General features: G+C 37.4%; 1 protein-coding gene across 5 annotated transcripts in view; it reads right to left on the bottom strand.

Annotated features, from left to right (window-relative positions):
• Positions 1 to 323: 323 nt before the first annotated feature.
• The window catches only part of LOC122687585 (transmembrane protein 45A-like), a 60,566-nt gene continuing 46,186 nt past the window's right edge, over positions 324 to 14,703 (bottom strand). For all 5 annotated transcript variants that reach the window (XM_043893163.1, XM_043893165.1, XM_043893161.1 and 2 more), the window contains exons 5-6: positions 11,881 to 12,026; positions 324 to 747 (exon numbers count right to left, since the gene is read on the bottom strand). In XM_043893163.1, coding sequence (XP_043749098.1) covers positions 654 to 747; positions 11,881 to 12,026 — 240 coding nt within the window. In that variant the 3' untranslated portion in view covers positions 324 to 653. The remainder of the gene's footprint in view (positions 748 to 11,880; positions 12,027 to 14,703) is intronic.

Raw genomic sequence — 14,703 nt, 5'->3', positions numbered from 1 at the left:
CCTTTTTTAACCCTTCAGTTATTTCAGCAGAGGGGATGGCATGGTGGCCATACTAAGCCATGTGATGATTTTTTCCTCTATGGATAATATCCAAACTCTCCTTTCCTAGATTTTCATGGCTTTTTCGCCATGTGCCCTTCTGTAACTGTGGATCATCCCTTTTATCTTCTTTAAGAGCGTGCACCACTCTTCCAGCTTGCTCTTCCCAGGAGAGAACACAGGTGCTACAGAAAGAGATGTCTCACGAAAAGGAATTTTGGTGTCACACAGCTTCTATCTTCATGATATAAAGGTGGGGTGCAGCTAAATAACAAAAATATCCGAGGTGTTTGAACCAAGATCCATGCATTTGTTTATTTCTCACTGTAGCAAGACAGTAAACAAGTGAAATCCAATCTATAATGAGTTACAAATGATAGTAAGCCCAGGAACCTTGAGCATATATATCTATAAGACAAACAAAGCAAATATTTTCCAGAATGTGGGCATTATGCTTTACCTAACCTAGGGAGAGCCACCTCAAGCTCCCAAAATCATGACACCAAGAATCATTCTCAATCGGTTGTTCTCCAAACAAAAAGTAAAAAGGCAAAACTGTAACTGAAAATAGAAAAAGAAAAATTTCGTCTAGAAAGACTGGATGCCCATCAAAGTCACATCTCTTCCTCCGAATCTTGTTCTCGTTCAGCATTTTTCAGGAGTTCAACTTCTGAAGGGCAGAACCTCATAAATCGAGATTTAACCAACCTGAGGAGAATGAAAGTCATCTCACATTATTCCATTTAAAATTAAAACCCCAAACTATCTGTATCTATAGTATAACAAACTCCAAATTACCTGTGCAAATGGAAGAGGCACCCCCAAAAAGAAAATCACTTTTATTTGGCTTTGGATCTACCTGCAAACATTTTGTGGATTAAAGCAGTCTATAAGCAAACAGACACAATAAAGCTCTACTATGTAACGTGATTGGTTGCATCATATTCAAAATTCATAACTTTAATCATTTCTAAGACAAACAAGAGAATCTCTGGACTGTAGTAAGCCCTGAAGAAAGTGAGCTCAGCTGAGTATTACAAAAAGGAGCCCTGTCCTGAGAACAAAGCCCATAAAGCCATCTCCTTCCCCACGTCGAGCCCCACGTCAAGTCTGGGCTGTACCGCAGCCCTCACTGCGTCTTCAGAGAGCTGCTTCTGTGCTGGCCCCAGGCTGTTCTGTTGCATGTGGTGGTCCCCGATGCACTAGGAAGTTGAAAGAAGTGACCTCTATTCTTATAACTGTTACCAAAGATTAAGAAAATCTGTAGGTGCTGGGGGGGAGATTACAATTTCGGCATTGGAAGATGCCAAGTTTCTTGGTAGCAGAAACTCAGCAGGCTGTCAACTTTTCTGATGTAATCAGAACTAGGTAAAGCTTTTCCCATGCAGGATTATCTGTGAAGAAATGGTGCTGTGACTATGTCAATAAAAGATTGTTAACTTGCAAAAGTACGTAAGGATATGCAAACAAACTGATAAACCAAATCCAAAATCATTATTGTTTTATGAAAAATGTCACCAGCCTATCTGTAACTTTACACTTGCTTTCTGTCTGGCCCACCCCTCTCAATACACCAGGCTTTTACTTGTAGTCTGGATCTCACTAGAATATGAACTTCCTAAGAGCAGAGGCTTTGTCTTATTTACTGCTCTAACTCTTGTCAGTCTAGAGCAATGTCTGGTTCATAATAATGGTTCACCATGTATGTGATGATTCAGTGGGCTGTGGAGCAGTCCTGCAGGAGTTCATATCACTCATCTACCCAGAAGTAATTCTTCAGTCACTTCCAACTCAACATTAATTCCTCCAACATGCAACAATTGAGCAGTATCCGTAACATCTACTGACTCATCAGAAAGCCGAGAAAAACTACTCAAAATCATTTGCCTTGATAATTAGTTGACCATTGACCTTGTTCCCAATGTTCTCAATTCTTCAAGACACTGTTTTCATGAAAAGCTAATAGTTTTAACTAAGGTTAAAACTGGGACAGGGTGTCATTTTTTAAACCCTCACGGTTATCTCCACAATGCACAACCTGTGTAGGTGCTAAATGAAAGGGATTAATTAGTTAGCATACTCATTAGAATCATTCTTGATGACTCTTCTGGAAAATGAAACAAAGAACTAGCTATTTATTATAGGAAGTTGCCTACATGTGAAACTTCAAGTTGAACCCTTTCAAATATGTGAATGTGCGTGCCAGCCCCCATATGCCAGCTGTCGTCCTATACTACTGTACTTTTCAAGGTACTGTATTGTAAGGTTAAAAATATTTCTTTATTTTTGTGTTTGTTTTTTATGTACATATTACTTGTGTGAAAAGTATTGTAAACCTATTACAGTGCAGTATTAGATACAGATATATATACACAATTGTGTGAGTTGGGTTCCTAGGCTAATTGTTGCACTTACAAATTGGACTTTATAACATGCTCTCAGAATGGAACTCGTTTGTCTGTAGGGAATTTGCTGTAGAAATTGCTTACACGGTTAACAGTGTTAACACAGTGACGACTCCTGTTCCGATTCCTCCTCTCTGAGCGGTATCTGCTGTTGTTAGATGCTATCAAGCTGAGGCATGTTCAGGCTCTGTCGACACCCTGAAGCCCTTGGTATGAGCACACACAGAAATGGCTACTGGGGACAGATTGAGGGATGGAATAATAAAGAGGAAGTGTAAATAATTGCTAGTTCCTGGGATGGTGCAAGTTCGGGAAACGAAGTTCAGCGTGTCTCTGGGCTTTTGCGCCCACATGGTCTCTTCAATTAATATAAGAGCAGAGCTGAGACTCTGGGTATACTTCCAGAGTTGAAGTGGAAATCAAACTTCCAAAAGGCAAACTACCATCTACCATGAATTTGGTCATTTCTATTTTGTTCTTCAAAATGGCTTACAAGAATCATTTGCTTGAAAAACCAACCTGAAAATGGTTAATATTTCTCTGTCCATCCAGAGGGGCTTTTAAAATACTTCTGTCTCACACTGATGTTTATGTAAGTTTAAATGTGAAATACAGTAAAACACACAATAAGATTTCCCAACAGATAGGTCTCTCCTATGAGCTGTTATGAGAACAGCAGACATGGGACTAGATGAGGCAACCTTTAAACCATTATTCAGGGAAGCTGGGAAGCACAGCTTCATTTTTCGGAGATTTGGGGGCAGAAGTTCCATAACCCAGTATTGTTACCATGGTGATCTTTGTGCTCTGTCAAATAAATTCAGATAGAATGTCCTTAAAACCGATCACCTGTGATTGAATTACAATCCACTTCACAGTCAAATGCAGATGAACAGATTTTCAAAGCTCTTCATGACTACAGGATTGAATTGAATTATCCTACATATAACCGCACTATAAGTCAATATTCAATCTTCATGATATTGTTTAATCTACTGCCTAACATTATATTAAAATATATCAGAATACAAGCTCTTGGCCTTATATTTCATAAGCAGTATGAGAGCAAAACTTAAAAGCATATAAAACGTGACTTCCAAACAACAGAATCCTGTTTGAGTAGTTCTGAAACAGAGCTCTTAAAATAGAAAATAAGTGTTTATTGAGAGTATGCCAAGAGCCGTGAGAGATATGAAAAAGGTCTTTTCCTCCAGGTAACACAATCTAGTTAGCAGATAAGCCTAACATGAGCTAATAGTAAATATCACAAGATAGATCACCACTGTTAAAATGTGTGATCAAGACTAAAGTACTGTAAAACTCATGCAAGGAAATAAGCAAAGACTAAAACAATCATATGAGTTTTCATAGAAGAGATGAGCATTTGATTGAATATGCCAGGTAGAGAGAACTACGTGGTCAAGAAGTCAGGAGTGCCGGGGGAGAAGAGGCAGTTGAAAAAGTAAACATGGAGTTTCTGGTTTCTAGAAAACTATACGTGGATAAGAGGTTCATTAGGGGTCTGAAGGTTTTTAAAACAGAAAGAAACAATAGTCTTCTTTTGGCTCTAGAACTGACATGGAATAGAGAGACTTCTTGAATGCCAGCTTTATTCTTGGAGGCTGCCCAAACCCCAGGGAGATGAGGGCCAGAAGTCAACTTAAAACAATAGAGGAAGAAGTCAAGTTTCACTCAGCAGCAGAGTGAACTTTAACCACCAGCGCATACACACGCTTTGAGAGAACTGAATAGGACTAACAGAAATCATTCAATGAGAAGGTAGAATTTCAAGCAGCCATAGCACTTAGACCTCTAGAAGGAGGAAACTACAAATCAAAGCCTACTAGAGACATCTGGGAGCTAGACAAGGAAAAGGTTTTTTTACCCAGAGACACAGCACCAAAGCTCTTTATCAATAAAGCTCAAAGAAGCACAGAGCAATAGAGGTAGCTGGGGAAACATCTAGAGAGAGAACTAGAAAGCTAGTTTGGGCAGAGGCTGAGACCCCATTGGGCCTCGAATCAACTACTGAATTTAGGGGTCTAGAGAACATGCTAGATGTGTACCATCCAAAATGATAGTCACTATGTATATATGAAAGCTAACATTAATTAAAATTAATGTAGCACTGGGTTGGGAAGATCCTCTGGAGAAGGAAATGTCAACCCACTCCAGTATTCTTGCCTGGGAAGACCCATGGACAGAGGAGCCTCAGGGGCTACAGGATATGGGGTCACAAAAGAGTCAGATATGACTCGGCAACTAAATAGCAACAACAATAACTAAGCACATGTCACGTGCGCAATAATCACACATCGATCAAGGCTACATGATGGAGACTGCAGGTACAGAACACTTCAGTCAGTGCTAAAGTCTGAAGGATTGGAGCCTGCACGATTAATGGCTGGAATCAGCCAAGCCAACTGTGGCTTGGCATTGCTGCTGCTGCTGCTAAGTCGCTTCAGTCGTGTCTGACTCTGTGCGACCCATAGACGGCAGCCCACCAGGCTCCCCCGTCCCTGGGATTCTCCAGGCAAGAATACTGGAGTGGGTTGCCATTTCCTTCTCCAGTGCATGAAAGTGAAAAGGGAAAGTGAAGTCGCTCAGTCGTGTCTGACTCCCAGTGACCCCATGGACTGCAGCCACTAGGCTCCTCCGTCCATGGGATTTTCCAGGCAAGAGTACTGGATGGTTTGGCATTAGCTACCATACTAATGGAAATAAGGAACCATGCTCATTGCACTCTATTCCTACTCATCCTTCAAGCTGCAGCTTAATTCTCAATTGTGAGGAGGCCTCCTCTGTGTTCCAATAGTGTTTTATTCTTACACTAGTTCTATTTATCATACTATAATTAAACTGTCTCTCTCCCCCCATAGGGTCTATACCTCATACACTTTTTGATACAGAAGAAGGATGAGAACAAAAAGAAGAGGAATAATAAAACGAACAAGGATGGGTGGGGGAGGTGGTTCAAGATAGCAGCCTAGGAAGGTCTTGGATTCACCCCCTCCCATGGACACAGCAAAATCGACAACTACATAAAGAATAATTCCCTATAGAAAAGAAAAGGAAAAAAAAGACCTGAAAACTAGCCAAACAATTCCTCTACAACAAAGGACAAGATCCACAATGAGATGGGTAAAAGAGGCAGAGACATGGTCCCACCAAAGACCCCACCCCCAGTGTGGAGACCCACAGTCAAAGAGATCTCACAGACACAGAGCTACTTCCCGAGGAGCAAGAGTTTCTGCCCTATATCAGGCACCCCAACCCTCGAGACTTGCATTGATGAGATGAGCCCCCAAAACATCTGGCTTTGAAGACCACCAGGGCTGATGTCGAGAAGAACCAAAGGGGTGTAAGGAATGGAGATTCCACTTTTAATGGGCTTGCATGCAGACTCACCCACCTGGCCATACAGCACAAAAACCAGAGTTTGAAGAGTCCAGACCGTATGTGAATGGGATTCGTTTGCTAATCTTAAAGCGTCTGCCAGCAAGGAAGAAATCTGTTAGGATTCTCTCCAGGAACGGAAGCACTGGCCGGTACCACTTTTGCTTTCTTCCCCCTCGACTTTGCTAGTGCCAGCACTTTAGCCACCATCTTTGTACTCTCATCCTAACTTGCTAGCACCAGTGTTAGATCAGAGGAGAAATTAAAAACCACCTGGAGACAAGTGGAAAATGGAAATACAACATACCAAAATCTATGCAATGCAACAAAAGCAGTTGTAAGATGGACGTTTATAGCAACAGGCCTACCTCGAGAAATAAGAAAAATGTCAAATAAACAACCTCACTTTTACACCCAAGGGAACTAGAAAAAGAAGTGCAAACAAAGCCCAAAATTACTATAAGAAAGGAACTAGTAAAGATCAGAGTAGAAATAAATGAAATAGTGAAAAGAAAATAGAAGAGATCAATGAAACAAACAGCTGGTTATTTGAAAAAATATAAACAAAATTGACAAACCTTTAGCTAGACTCACTAAGGAAAAAAGAAAATGAAAATGAAATGTTAGTCATTTAGTCATGTCTGACTCTGTGAGTCCATGGACTGTAGCCTGCCAGGCTCCTGTGATCATGGGACTCTCCAGGTAAGAATACTGAAGTGGGGTGCCATTTCCTTCTCCAGGGGATTTTCCCAACCCAAGGATCAAACCCAGGTCTCCCACATTGCAGGCAGATTCTTTACCATCTGAGCCACCAGGGAAGGAATAAAAGGGAGAAGGCTCAAATAAAATCAGAAATAAAAGAGGAGAAACCAGCGTTACCCTCACACCAAAATCACAGAAAGATATCACATACAAAAAAGTAAATTATAGGCCAATATCACTGATAAAAATAGGTGCAAAACTTCCAACAATGTAAGTAAACTTAATTAAAGGCTATATTAAAAGGATCATATAACCTGATCAAATGGGATTTATTCCAGGGATGTAAGGATAGTTCAACATCACAAATTAGTCAATGTAATATATCACATTAAGAAAAAGAAGGATTAAAATCATGTGATTATTTCAATAGATGTATAAAAACATGTGACAAAATTCAGCACCATTTATCATAAAAACTTTCAACAAGTGGATATAAAAAGATGTATCTTAACATAATAAAGACCATATAGGACATGCTCACAGGTAACATCATACTCAGTGATGAAGTCATGAAATTTTATTCCTTAAAATCAGGACCAAGACAATAAGGTTCACTCTCGCTACTTTTATTCAAAATAGTGTTTGGGTCCTAGCCATAGCATTTAGGCAAGAAAAAAAGAGGCATCCAAATTGTAAAGGAAGAGTTAAAACTGTTACTATTTGCAGATGACATGATACTCAATATAGAAAATCCTAAAGACTCCACCAAAAAATCTGTTAGAGTGAATTAAAAAATTTAGTAAAGCTGCATGGTACAAAATCAATATGCAAACATGTTGCATTTTATACAGTAACAAGGAACTATTAGAAAGAGAAATTAAGGAAACAATCCCATTTACAATGGCATCAAAAAGAATAAAATACCTATGAACAAATTTAACCAAGGAAATGAAAGACCTCTACGCTGAAAACTATAAAACATTGATAAAAATAACTGAAGAAGACACAAGTAAATGGAATGATATTCCATGCTTACAGACTGGAAAAATTAATATCATTAAAATGTCTACATTGCCCAAATTGGTCTACAGATTCAATGCAATCCCTATCAAATAATGAATGGCATTTTTCACAGAAATAGAACAAACAATCCCAAAGTTTGTATGGAATCACAAAAGATCCTGAATAGTCAAAAAGAAGTTGTTGTTCTTAAAAAAGAAGAACAAAGCTGCGGGGAATCATACTTTCCAATTTCAGACTATACAACAAAGCTATAAAATCAAAACAGTATGATATTGGCACAAAAACAAACACATAGATCAATGACACAAAATAAAGAACTAAACTCATAAATGCATGGTCAATTAATTTATGATAAAGGAGGCAAGAATATAAAATGAGAAAAGGCCAGTCTTTTTGTTGTGCTGGGAAAACTGTACAGCCACATGCAAAATAAGGAAATTGGGACACTATCTTATTTCATACATAAAAATTAACTCAAAATGGATTTAAGTCTTGAATGTAGGACTAAAATCATAAAAATCTTAGAGGAAAATATAAGTGGTAAGTTCCTTGATATTGCTCTTGTTGATATTTTCTGGATCTGACTCCAAAGGAAATGGCAACAAAAGAAAAACTGAACAAATGGAACTACATCAAACAGAAAGCTTCTGCACAGTGAAGGAAACCACCAACAAAACCAAAAGGAAACCCTGAATGGAAGAAGATATTCCTAAATGATATTTGATAAAAAAAGGTTATACCCAAAATACATAAATAAATCAAACAACCCAATAACAACAATGAAAATTCAATTTAAAAACAGGCAGAGAATCTGAATAGACATTTTTCCAAAGAAGACCTACAGACAACTAAAAGTCACACCTGCAGAACAGCTGTTATCAAAAGGACAAGATATTACAAGTATTGGCCAGGATATAGAGAAAAAAGAACTCTGATGTACTGCTTGGTAGAAATGTAAATTGGTATGGTCACTATGGAAAACAGCATAAAGTGTCCTCAAAAAATTAAAAACAGAAGTACCATACAATCCAGCAAATCTACTTCTGGGTATTTATCTGAAGACAATGAAAACACTAATTCAAAAAGGCATCTCTAGGTTCACTGCACCATATTTATATATAATAACCAAAATATTTGGGCTTCCCCAACGGCTCAGTGGTAAAGAATCTGCCAGCAGTGCAGAAGATAAAGGAGAGGTGAGTTTGATCCCTGGGTCAGGAACATCCCCTGAAGAAGGAAATGGCAACCCATTCCAGTATTCTTACCTGGAGAATCCCATGGACAGAGAAGCCAGCAAGCTATATTCCACAGGGCCACACAGAGTCAGACGCAACTGAACACACACACACACAACCAGGATATGGAAACAGGTGTCTATTAATTGATGAATGGATAAAGGAGATGTTTTATATGTGTTTATATAAGATAAATATTTTATATTTATAAGCATATAGTAGAATATTACACAACCATAAAAAAAAGAATGAAATGGACCTTGAGGTATTACACTAAACACAATAAGGCAGATAGAGAAAGACAAACACCAAGTGATTTCACTTATCTGTGAGATCTAAAAAACAAAGGAACAAACAAAACAAGGAACAGATTCATGGTTGCCAGAGTTGGGGGAGGTAGGCAAAAATGGGTGAAGGTGATCAAAGGTACAAACTTCCAGTTTTAAAATAAGTAAGTCATAGTTTTTGGAATACAGGTCTTTGGTCTCCTTAGGCAGGTTTATTCCAAGATATTTTATTCTTGTAATGGGGTTGCTATTCTTGTTATTACCAAGTTGTTATTCTTGATAAATGGGGTTGTTTCTTGAATTTTCTTTCTGATCTTTTATTGTTAGTGTATAGATAAGAACAGACTTCTATGTATTAATTCTGTAACCTGCAAATTTACCAAATTCATAATGAACTCTAGTAGTTTTCTTTCAGTGTTTTTAGGATTTTCTATGTATAGTGTCATGTCATTTGCAAACAGTGACATGAATTTAACTTCTTTCTCATTTGAATTTCATGTCATTTCTTTCTCTTCTCTGATTGCTGTACCTAGGACTTCCAAAACTAAGTCAAATAGAAGTGGCAAGAGTGGACATCTTTGTCTTGTTCCTGATCTTAGAGGAAATGTGTTTTGCTTTCACCAATAAATATGATTGTTAGTTATATTTTGTCACATATGGGGTTTATTATGTTGAGGTATGGTCCCTCTATGCCCACTTTCTGGAGTTTTTATTATAAATGGGTGTTTTATTTTGTCTAAAGCTCTTTCTGCATCTATTGAGATGATCATATCACCTCACACCAGTCAGAATGGCTATCATCAAAAAATCCACAAACAACAAATGCTTGAGAGGGTGTTGAGAGAAGGTAACCCTCCTACACTGTTGATGAGAATGTAAATTGCAGCCACTAGGGAGAACAGTATGGAGATTCCTTAAGAAGCTAAAAATAGAGTTACCATAAGATCCTGCAATCCCACTCCTGGGCATACAACCAGAGAAAAACATGATCCAGAAGGATACATGCACCCCAATGTTCATTGAAGCATTATTTACAGTAGACAAGACATGGAAGCAACCTAAATGTCCATCAATAGAAAAATGGATAAAAAAGATGTGGTACATATATATACAACAGAATATTACTCAGCCATTAAAAAGAATACTGCTATTTGCAGCAACATGGGTAGACCTAGAGATTGTCATACTTAGTAAAGTAAGTCAGACAGAGAAAGAAATATCATATCTTATTTATGAAACAGGAATAGACCCACAGACTTAGAGAAGGAACTTATAGTTACAGGGGAGAGTAGGGGGGAGGGATATTTAGGGACTTTGGAATTGATATGTACACACTGCTGCCTCTAAAATGGATAACCAAAGAGGACCGACTGTACAGCATAGGGAACTCTGCTAAATATTCTGTAATAAACTAAGTGGGAAAAGAATTTGAAAAAGAGTAGATACATGTATATGTATAACTGAATCACTGTGCTGTACACTTCAAACTAGCACAACACTGTTAATCAGCTGTACTATAATATAAAACTAAAAAATTTTAAAAACAGAATAAAATAAGTCATGGGATGTTGTATATAACACAGTGACTATAATCAAAAATATTGTATTGCAGATGTGAAAGTTGGTTAAAAAGTAAATCTTGAAAATTCTCATCACAAGAAAAAAATTTTGTACCATTAATATGGTGACAGATGGTGTAACTATTAACAGACTGATTGTGGTGGTCATTTTACAATGTATACAAAAGTTGAATCATTATGTTGTACATAATGAAACTAGTATAATGTTGTATGCCAACTGTGGTGGTTGTTTAGTTTCTAAGTTGTGTCTGACTCTTTGCAACCCCTTAGGCTATAGCCTGCCAGGCTCCTCTGTCCATGGGATTTCCCAGGCAAGAATACTGGAGTGGGTTGCCATTTCCTTCTTCAGGGGATGTTCCCAACCCAGGGACTGAACCCCCATCTCTTGCATTGGCAGGCTAGTTCTTTACCACTGAACTACCAGGAAAGCCTATGTCAATTATACTTCAATGTAAAAAGAAATCTATCATAGGAACCAAAGCGGGGGGAAAAAGAGCAAGGGTAAGAAGAATTTCTGTTGAGCTCTTATTATATTAAGGGCAGTGTAATGATATGATCTCATTTAGGTACCATCATTATCCCCATTTTGCAGACAACAAAACTGATATTTAATGTAGTTAAATAATTTACCCAAAGTCTTTTAGCTGACAAGAAGCAGAGCTGGAAGCATGGGTTCTTAGCAATCTGTTACACTGCTCCTCACCCATCATGAAACACTGTATCAAAGTCCTTGTAAAAACATGTAACATTCAACTTAATCTTACTGTTACAAATATTATAGTAAATATCAAATTAATCAGCTATTCAAAGTTAATGAGAGGCATACACGTTGGTCGAAAATGACACCACATTTGGGAAGTGTCATAACTGATGTACATGTGGGCAGATGGAGGGGGCTCACTGCAGGTATGTTGATGACCATTTGGAAAAGAAAACAGAATATGCAAAGACATGAAGGCATAGAACATATTGAAGGGCGATGCATAGGTTCAGAGTACAGCAGAGACACTCTTTAGCTATTCCAACCTTAAACCAGCATTTATTATTTTAACTGGAAATGTTTGTGTTTGTAGATAATTTTCTGCTATATTACCCTGTTTGTGGAATGCTAAGGAATAAAATACCTCTTTGAACTTAAAGTTCAGACTGTCGAGTCTTGATGATCATATACCAAAAAAAATAGAACTTCTACGAACAAAAATCACTAACTTACCAGGTGACAAAGGCATAAATTGCTCCAGTGATGATAATGGCTGTTGCATAATGCCAACAAAAGCATATGGTGAGAAACATAATGTTGTTATGATCCATTAAATCCCATGGAGGGCCTCCATTGAAGGGATAAAGGACAAACCCAATCTGTAATGTAAAAGAAAGAGAGAACATTAAAGCACTACCAGCCATATTCCCAAAGATGGTGCGGTTCAAAATGCTTTCTTTCAAGATTAATGGTGACAGATAATTCCCATTATCTGAGATGCTACAGATAAGAAACTGCTATCTTTTTCACTAAGATAGACAGTACCTATGAAATCATATTTTTGCAAAAATGCTTAGGATATTTACAGATCAATTTTCAAAATATGACTAGTAGTCATCCCTGTAGATTGGTAGACTTTCAGAGAATTTGGTAGGATTCTAAGTTGCTCAGTTTGACTCAGTAATGTCAAAATCAGAGTTCTTTTTTAAAAGTTTTTGAAATAAACAAAGCCCACCGGTAACATTATATTTATACTGAAAGCTTGTATCCTAAGATCAGGAGAAAGACAGGGTGTTTGATTTTACCATTTCTATTCAACCCTGTACTAGAAATTCTAGCCAGAGCAACTAGTCAAGAAAAATAGATAAAGGGCATCCGCACTGCAAAGGAAGAAGTAAAACTATCTATATTCACAAATAAAATGATCTTATGTACAGAAAATTCTAAAGAATCCACAAAAAGCCTATTAGAGCTAATAAATGAATTTAGCAAACTTGCAGGATACAAAATCAACACTCAAAACATGTAATGGACAATTCAAAAAAATTAATTAGGGGAACAATGCCACTTATAAAAGCACTGAAAAGAATAAAATTTTTAGGAATAAATTTAATCAAGGAGGCTCAAGTCTTGTAACTTGCAAACTACAAAGTATTGTCAAAAGAAATCAAAGATTTAAATAAATGAAAGCATACCGCATGTTCATGAACTGGAGCATTTAATATTGTTAAGATGGCAATAACACCCAAAGCAATCCACAGATTCACTATGATCCCTATCAAAATCCCAATGGTCTTTTTTTTTTTTGCAGAAATGGAAATCTGATTCTAAAATTTATGTGGTATTGCAAGGGACCCTGAATAGCCCAAACAACCTTGAAAAAGTAAAGCAAAGTTGTAAGTCTTACATTTAGTGATTTCAAAACTTATGACAAAAACTACAGTAATCAAAACATTGTGGTACTAACATAATGGTAGACATACAGATCAATGAAATAGAATTGTGAGTCCAGAAATAAGACCATAAACCTGTAAAAAATTGGTTTTTGACAAGAGTGCCAAGCCATTCAATGGGGAAGTTAAAGTCTCTTCAACAACTGGTGCCAGGACAAATGAATATACAAGTGCAAAAAATAATTATTTATCCTTATTTTACACCATATGTAAAAATTAACTCAAAATGAATCAAAAAGGTAAATATGAGAACTAAAATCATAACTGCTAGAAGAAAACATAAGGAAAAGCTTCATGTCCTGGATTTTAGTGATAATTTCTTTTCTTTTTTTTTTGTGATGATTTCTTATACATGACACCAAGATACACTAAAATTAAGAACTTTTGTACATCGAAGGACAGTATCAAGAAAATAAAAAGGAAGTCCTCCGCATAGGAGAAAATACTTGCATTCATGTATCTAATAAGGAATTGATATCTAGAGTATATAAATAAATCCTAAATCTCAACAAAAAGCCAAAAAAAATTTTAATGGGCAAAAGACTAGAAGGCTTATTTCCCAAGAGGCACACAAATGGTTGATAAACTCAAAAAAATTATGAACATCATCAAGGTATCGCTCAGTCGTGTCCAACTCTTTGTGCCGACCCCATGAACTGTAGCCTACCAGGCTCCTCTGTCTGTGGGATTTTCCAGGCAATAGTACTGGAGTGGATTGCCATTTCCTTCTCTAGGGGATCTTCCCAACCCAGGGATCGAACCCGGGTCTCCCACATTGTAGACAGATGCTTTACCATCTGAGCCACCAGGGAAGTCCCTATCAAGATATTAGAGAAATACAAACCAAAACCACTATGAGATACCACTTCACTATGAGATATTAGTATCCCCTAGGATGCTGGTTATAATAAGTAACAAGTATTGGTAAGGATATGGCAAAACTGGAATCCTTATACATTGCTAGTGAGAATGTAGAATGGTATAGCCATGTGGAGTTTCTCAAAAAGTTAAATGTAGAATTATCACATGACCTGGCAATTTTATTCTAGGTACTATATATGCCCCACATAATTGAAAAGAGGTATTCAAATAAAAAATCCTACACAAAATTACATGGCAGCATTTACACAAGGGCCAAAAGCTGAAAAAAATCCAAATGTCCATCAATTGACGATGAATAAGCAAAATGTGGTTATTCCATATAACAATAATATTCAACCATAAATAATGACATATTAATACATAATACAACATGAATGAATATAACATAATGAAAACGATATGTTAGAGAAAGAAGCTAGACACAAAAGGTAACTGCTTTAACATTTTATTTATTTATTTATTTTTGACGTTGCTAGGTCTTCGTTGCTATGCATGGGCTTTCTCTAGTTGCAGCAAGCAGGTGCTACTCTTGGTTTTGGTGTGTGGGCTTCTCATTGCCGTGGTTTCTCTCATTGGGGAGCACAGGCTTTAGGTGGCACAGGCTTCAGTAACTGTGGAGCCCAGGCTTAGCTGCTCTGTGTCATGTGGAATCTTCCCTGACCAGAGATGGAACCAGTGGTCCCTGCACTGGTAGGTGAATTCTTATCCACTGTGTCACCAA

Source organism: Cervus elaphus, chromosome 31 (genome assembly GCF_910594005.1).
Source record: "Cervus elaphus chromosome 31, mCerEla1.1, whole genome shotgun sequence".
Taxonomy (NCBI): domain Eukaryota; kingdom Metazoa; phylum Chordata; class Mammalia; order Artiodactyla; family Cervidae; genus Cervus; species Cervus elaphus.
This window is presented reverse-complemented; position numbering and strand designations above follow the sequence as displayed.